This window comes from Syngnathus typhle, linkage group LG5 (genome assembly GCF_033458585.1).
Source record: "Syngnathus typhle isolate RoL2023-S1 ecotype Sweden linkage group LG5, RoL_Styp_1.0, whole genome shotgun sequence".
In the NCBI taxonomy this organism is placed as follows: domain Eukaryota; kingdom Metazoa; phylum Chordata; class Actinopteri; order Syngnathiformes; family Syngnathidae; genus Syngnathus; species Syngnathus typhle.
In genome coordinates, this window is record NC_083742.1 from 1,464,943 (window position 1) to 1,472,500 (window position 7,558).

Genomic DNA, 7,558 nt, shown 5'->3' on the forward strand with positions numbered 1-7,558 from the left:
AAGTACAGGTTTGGACTCAATAGTGAAAATGCTGTCCAACGAAGGTGGCATCAAAGGCGAGCTGGCAACTCCATTACCTGAAGAAGTGAAGGCAGTGCCTCGCTATTAGGAGTGCATGCAACATTTGGCGAAAATGAGAACCATTTTAGAGAAAAAGACCAATCGACCAGTATTTTCCAGTGAGGGAGAAGAGGAAGTGCCTAACGAGGAGGAAGGATTGGGCACGAGCAGAGACACGGGGGAGGTTTGGGGGGGCAGGGACACTCGGCGCGGAGGTTCTTGTGCACCGAAGTTTAATCTCCTCTTCCGAAAAGACCCCGTGCCGTCTCTGCCAGAAGAATCAACAAAGAAAGTAATTGTTGGAAATGGAGTGCTGATGTGTCAATTTGTCGGAGATATTTGGTCACTGACAGGAGATGCCCTCATTGTTTTTACCAACGATAAATTCTGTGCATGGAACCAAACCTTTGATTCACGGCTGAGATTAATGGCCGGTGAAAAATATATTGAAGACCTGAACGATGTGAGACGACAGATGGAGCATGACCCGGAGGATCTTACTTTCAGACTAAGACCTTCTGCACGTACAACAATGACAAACCTTGGTTTACACCGAACCTCAGGAGGCTGCGCAAAGTCAAGGAGGAGGCCTACAGGAGCGGCGACCGTGGCCTGTTCAGGCAGACCAGAAACACACTGAACCGAGAGGTCAGGAAAGCCAGGAGGTGTTACGGGGAGAACCTGAAGAGACACCTCTCTGCCAATCCTGATCCCTCAACGGTGTGGAAAGGTCTGCAGAGCATCACGGGCTACAAGAAACGAACCCCCCGTCCTTTTTTTTTTTTAAGTCCCGATGATCGTCACACACATATCTGGGTGTGGTGAAATTTGTCCTCTGCATTTGACCCATCCCCGTGTGATTTTGATCCATCCCCTGGGGGAGAGGGGAGCAGTGAGCAGCAGCGGCGCCGCGCTCGGGAATCTTTTGGACCTGCGTGAACTTGGCCCCCCACTCCCCGCAAAATTTAAGCAAAATAGTCTGTTTCGTTTGTGCTGGTTTGTGCAGCAAAAATGTTCGTTTGTGCCGCTATGGTTTTTTAGTTATGAACGATTCTTTTATAGGTCATCCAGAGTTCACCCAGCCCCCCATCTGCTCAGAATGGACCCAAAATGGTACCGTTCGTTTGTGCTTCGTTAGTGCTGGTTTGTGCAGCAAAAATTTTCGTTTGTGCTACTTCCGTTTCGGAGATATTAGACATTTATTTTTTAGCGATGACGTCACCCAGCCCCCCACCTGTCTCCAAATGGACCCAAAATGGTACCGTTCGTTTGTGCTTCGTTTGTGCAGGTTTGTGCAGCAAAAATTTTCGTTTGTGCTACTTCCGTTTCGGAGATATTAGACATTTATTTTATAGCGATGACGTCACCCAGCCCCCCACCTGTCTCCAAATGGACCCAAAATGGTACCGTTCGTTTGTGCTTCGTTTGTGCAGGTTTGTGCAGCAAAAATTTTCGTTTGTGCTGCGATGGTTTTTTAGTTATGAACGATTCTTTTATAGGTCATCCAGAGTTCACCCAGCCCCCCATCTGCTCAGAATGGACCCAAAATGGTACCGTTCGTTTGTGCTTCGTTAGTGCTGGTTTGTGCAGCAAAAAGTTTCGTTTGTGCTGCTTCCGTTTCGGAGATATTAGACATTTATTTTATAGCGATGACGTCACCCAGCCCCCCACCTGTCTCCAAATGAACCCAAAATGGTACCGTTCGTTTGTGCAGGTTTGTGCAGCAAAAATTTTCGTTTGTGCTGCTTCCGTTTCGGAGATATTACACATTTATTTTATAGCGATGACGTCTGGTAGCCCCGCCCCCTTGTTTACTTCCAAACGACCCAAGATAGTGCCGTTCGTTCGTTTGTGTTTCGTTTGTGCTGGTTTGTGCTGCAAAAATTGTACCGATTGTGCCGGCTGCTACGGTTTTGCAGATATTACACATTTAATTCATAGCGAAGACGTCACCCAGCCCCACGTCACTGTATTTTGTCGCGAATTTCAAGCTCCTGGAATGCTCCTGATGCAGGACGAATACAAGGTAAATATGTTCTTAGCCTTTTTTTCTTTTCTTTTTATCTTACAGAAAACTTTCACTGCGGGGAATGGCTTTTAGTACGAGGATATTTCTGTAATTATGTTTGTATCGTGCTCATTGATTAATTTCCTTGTTTTCAATAAGCCTATGTGATCATTTTTTTCAATTACATCTGACGTGCAAAAGGTTCACCGCAACCTAAATACCCTGATGAGTCTATGTCTGCTCCCTCCAAAACATTAATTAATGCAACAATTAATACATGTATGTGAAGTTGATGACAGCCATAAAAAGAAACTTGAAAACGTGAAAAAATAACTTTCTTTGTCAAAGGGAACATTATCAACATTTTTTCCCAACAATTCAAACAATGCATCACTGCACTGTGTAGAACACAGCATGTGGGAAGATCTTAGTATTTACTGATGCTGCTTTCACTCCACTTCCCAGGTCATTATAGATCTTCCAGGCATATGCAGTCCTCCTGCAGTATGCCACATAATGCCCGAGAGAATCCTGGGTCAGTCCTGGTTCAAAGCCAATGACTGCTCTCAAAGTAAAGGTCTTCTCTTTTAGCTCCAGACTGGAGGGAAATTCAAGCAAGGCAACTTCCTTGCAACTGCTACCAAGGTCAGTGTCAATCCACACAAACTCTCCCAGATTGTAGCTGTGAGTAACATTACCTGAACACAGAGCCTTGCCTGTATTGTTCTCCAGAGTTTTGAATGAAGACGGACACCGGGAAGGATTTTTGGCGTTCAGTGAATCATTCAATTTGTCATTTATTTAATACTAATTTATTTTCTAGAGATGTCATATCCTTACTCCATGGATCGTTAATTAACCATTTGTTTGTGCCATTGCAATTTTTCATTATTAAAATCATGCATCTTCATTAACCCCCTGTCATGTATTTTATTCTTTTTCACTTGACATCATGATAACTCCTCACAATGTTTGCAACATGCAAAAGAACTTCTTCGTGCTATCACCTTTGCGGCACTGAGTGAGACAGAGGGTAATGACAATTCTGGAGCCCCTATCCCATCAGAAAACTGCAAGAAATGCTTGAGAGCGCAAATCGCAGAGGAACTTGTCCCCATTTCAGATGAGGAAGTTGAGGAACAAGAACCAAGTGATGGATTAAATCAGCACATCCAGACTAATGTCCGAGAGTGGGTGACAGAAATATGTGAGGAGAGCAGGTCACTTGCCATGGCTGATGGGGATAGAGACAACATCCACTTCCTCCCTGAGATTATTCCCCAAATAACAAGACTTGGAAGTTACTTGCCACTCTGGACAGCAATAATGGTCCCTCTCTTCAAAAGCGCCAGCATCACTGCAAGTTCCGCAGCTGTTGAAGCAGAGTTCAAAAACATAAAAAAAGGCCTTTTCAAGCATGAAAGCCTACCCATTCGTGTGGACCGGTTTGTTGCTCGTCATCTTTCCTTCATTGAGGGAAACATGCGGATTTGCTCTGCAAAACAAAAAAGTGATGTGTGTGATGCCACGACCGTCAGAGAGCCTGACAATGTCTGCAGTACTTCTCAAACTGAAGTAGTAAACAAAAGGGGAGAAAAATCTCATCCTGGAGCGGAGCCAGATGCATCTACTGACAGTGCAGTTGAAAACTGGAGAGGTTTAGCGGTCCCACCCAAAAAAAGAAAGATAACTTCATATCTCTCTCCTTGTCCTGAATGGCTGCATATTGACACACAAGTGGGCTGGAAAAAAGTCAAGGTACCATTGTTGAAAAACGGGAACCATCAACAGCCTGTTAAACTTCGCACATCAAAAGTGTTTGTGCTCAATACTTGTGCATTTGGTTCTGTCTTGCAATGCTTATGCTGTTCTTTCTGTGAAAGTTTTTCATTTGAAAAGACTGTTCTGAACTATGAACGTGGGAACCAATTCCTCCACCTGGTGAAAACCATCACAACACAGAGTGTGAACCCACAGGTATACTCACAGAGGGCAGAACTGCTGGGGGAAATATTCAAACCTGTCCTCCTGACCTCTGGTGCTCTCCAAATTGATGCACAATGCCACATCTCCACTGTAATTGAGAGCGCAATGAGGAATATTCCAAGTGTTTATTTGATAAAACAATGCTCCTCACAGTACTGCAGTTTAAGCCACCAAGTAACAAGGCAAGTTTCACTTGTTTGTCCAAACGTTGCTGTCCTGCAGACCTGTGGCATGGCTTCTCTTCAGACTGCTGCTGAAGAGGGACTCAGCCTTCCTGACTCTCTCTGCCTCAGGCCAATTGAAAATCCTTCCCGGTGTCCGTCTTCATTCAAAACTCTGGACAACAATACAGGCAAGGCTCTGTGTTCAGGTAATGTTACTCACAGCTACAATCTGGGAGAGTTTGTGTGGATTGACACTGACCTTGGTAGCAGTTGCAAGGAAGTTGCCTTGCTTGAATTTCCCTCCAGTCTGGAGCTAAAAGAGAAGACCTTTACTTTGAGAGCAGTCATTGGCTTTGAACCAGGACTGACCCAGGATTCTCTCGGGCATTATGTGGCATACTGCAGGAGGACTGCATATGCCTGGGAGATCTATAATGACCTGGGAAGTGGAGTGAAAGCAGCATCAGTAAATACTAAGATCTTCCCACATGCTGTGTTCTACACAGTGCAGTGATGCATTGTTTGAATTGTTGGGAAAAAATGTTGATAATGTTCCCTTTGACAAAGAAAGTTATTTTTTCACGTTTTCAAGTTTCTTTTTATGGCTGTCATCAACTTCACATACATGTATTAATTGTTGCATTAATTAATGTTTTGGAGGGAGCAGACATAGACTCATCAGGGTATTTAGGTTGCGGTGAACCTTTTGCACGTCAGATGTAATTGAAAAAAATGATCACATAGGCTTATTGAAAACAAGGAAATTAATCAATGAGCACGATACAAACATAATTACAGAAATATCCTCGTACTAAAAGCCATTCCCCGCAGTGAAAGTTTTCTGTAAGATAAAAAGAAAAGAAAAAAAGGCTAAGAACATATTTACCTTGTATTCATCCTGCATCAGGAGCATTCCAGGAGCTTGAAATTCGCGACAAAATACAGTGACGTGGGGCTGGGTGACGTCTTCGCTAGGAATTAAATGTGTAATATCTGCAAAACCGTAGCAGCCGGCACAATCGGTACAATTTTTGCAGCACAAACCAGCACAAACGAAACACAAACGAACGAACGGCACTATTTTGGGTCGTTTGGAAGTAAACAAGGGGGCGGGGCTACCAGACGTCATCGCTATAAAATAAATGTGTAATATCTCCGAAACGGAAGCAGCACAAACGAAAATTTTTGCTGCACAAACCTGCACAAACGAACGGTACCATTTTGGGTCCATTTGGAGACAGGTGGGGGGCTGGGTGACGTCATCGCTATAAAATAAATGTCTAATATCTCCGAAACGGAAGCAGCACAAACAAAACTTTTTGCTGCACAAACCAGCACTAACGAAGCACAAACGAACGGTACCATTTTGGGTCCATTCTGAGCAGATGGGGGGCTGGGTGAACTCCGGATGACCTATAAAAGAATCCTTCATAACTAAAAAACCATCGCAGCACAAACGAAAATTTTTGCTGCACAAACCTGCACAAACGAAGCACAAACGAACGGTACCATTTTGGGTCCATTTGGAGACAGGTGGGGGGCTGGGTGACGTCATCGCTATAAAATAAATGTCTAATATCTCCGAAACGGAAGTAGCACAAACGAAAATTTTTGCTGCACAAACCTGCACAAACGAACGGTACCATTTTGGGTCCATTTGGAGACAGGTGGGGGGCTGGGTGACGTCATCGCTATAAAATAAATGTCTAATATCTCCGAAACGGAAGTAGCACAAACGAAAATTTTTGCTGCACAAACCAGCACTAACGAAGCACAAACGAACGGTACCATTTTGGGTCCATTCTGAGCAGATGGGGGGCTGGGTGAACTCTGGATGACCTATAAAAGAATCGTTCATAACTAAAAAACCATAGCAGCACAAACGAACATTTTTGCTGCACAAACCAGCACAAACGAAGCACAAACGAAACAGACTATTTTGCTTAAATTTTGCGGGGAGTGGGGGGCCAAGTTCACGCAGGTATCATTTGGTGATCTAACCCCCCAATATCCATGTCTACAATTACAGATCAATGTGCCAATTTGGAGATATATTTCACAAATTTGTGATTTTATTTTAAATTTTACAGGTTTGTGAATTGAAATACACATGTATTCTGGTGAATGTTTTTTGAGCCAGGTGGCAATTTTATTGCTACCATAATGGCCCTGTACAAGTAAAATAAAACAATTCAACGTTCTTAATGGACCTTCGTCAATTGTTTGTTTTGAGACATAAAAATTATTTTGTTTAAAACATTTTTTTTTTAAAGTGTCGCTTGCTTGGTCCATAAACCGAGTTCTTACAAATCAACCTTGAAAAGACTGACACATCTATGGTACTGTTGTCACCATTTACTATTTCAATGTGAATTTGCATAGACAAAAAAAAAACCCGATGGATTTGTTAGAAGGCTTACCTGAGACAGTTTTCTTGACTTCCAAAGGCAGTGTCGTGTGAAGGTTATGCACGAGTTCACATAATCCCTGGTATCCACAGGCGTTCACCAGTTTTCCACCAATGGTTACAATCTCATCACCCAGACACAAGACTCCTTTTGATTGCTGGTAAGTAGGACACCAAGGATCACACTTATTATTACAGAGCATATCTTTATTGGCACATTTTTAAAAATGCAACTGCACACATTTTGAAGCGGTATAAAAATTGCACCTGCCTTTGACCAGTACTCCCGTCTTTGTTTCCCAAAATTGGTTATTATTTTTTTTTTATTTTTTATTTTATTTTTTTTTTTTTTTACTCCACTGTATATTGCCAGTATTTTGTATACACTGTCCATATTTTTTTTAATTATATATACCTTCTACTTCTTAAAATCTTTACCCCCTTCCCCGCATGCGTGTGTGTGTGTATATGTTAAGTGTACTGCTGCTAACACAGGAGTTTCCCCATTGAGGGAATAATAAAGGATTATTTTATCTTATCTTATCTTATCTTATTGGAACTTGGAGCATTACTTCATTGGGTTGGTAAGAAGTCGGAGATTGTTCATGAAATAACCTACTATACATAGCGCAATGACACCTGGTCTCATGAGTGGGGGCGGACTAAACATCTCTTTGATGGCAAAGTCTGTTACTTGGTGTTTTCTGGTAAATTATCAGCATAAGCATAGCTAATTTAGTGTATGTTGCAATTGCAACAGATTACCACTGATGCAAATGAAGTTCTTACATTGGAGGTGGGTGACTCATGCCTGACTCAATTTTAGCCGTGCTAAAAATGAGACCCTTTACCACTTTCAACCCTCACTATCCTCAGTAATACTATGCCCTCCACAGACGCCTTCAAGTTCCTGGGATCCACAATCTCTCGGGA

The 7,558-nt window shown here is 42.7% G+C and overlaps 1 protein-coding gene across 16 annotated transcripts; it reads right to left on the minus strand.

Annotated features, from left to right (window-relative positions):
- Positions 1-2,386: 2,386 nt before the first annotated feature.
- Positions 2,387-6,166, minus strand: LOC133154740 (uncharacterized). Of its 16 annotated transcripts, none has more exons than XM_061279680.1 (5): positions 4,478-6,166; positions 4,279-4,390; positions 4,056-4,142; positions 3,498-3,563; positions 2,387-3,425 (listed from the first exon to the last, which is right to left on the minus strand). In XM_061279680.1, exon 1 carries the CDS (start codon positions 6,074-6,076, stop codon positions 5,030-5,032), a length of 1,047 nt encoding a protein of 348 aa, XP_061135664.1. In that variant the 5' UTR covers positions 6,077-6,166; the 3' UTR covers positions 2,387-3,425; positions 3,498-3,563; positions 4,056-4,142; positions 4,279-4,390; positions 4,478-5,029. The 16 variants fall into 16 exon arrangements, with proteins under 16 accessions (XP_061135664.1, XP_061135666.1, XP_061135671.1 ...); XM_061279682.1 differs by having other exon boundaries at positions 2,387-3,440; XM_061279687.1 differs by lacking the exon at positions 4,056-4,142.
- Between the last annotated feature and the right edge of the window lie 1,392 nt (positions 6,167-7,558).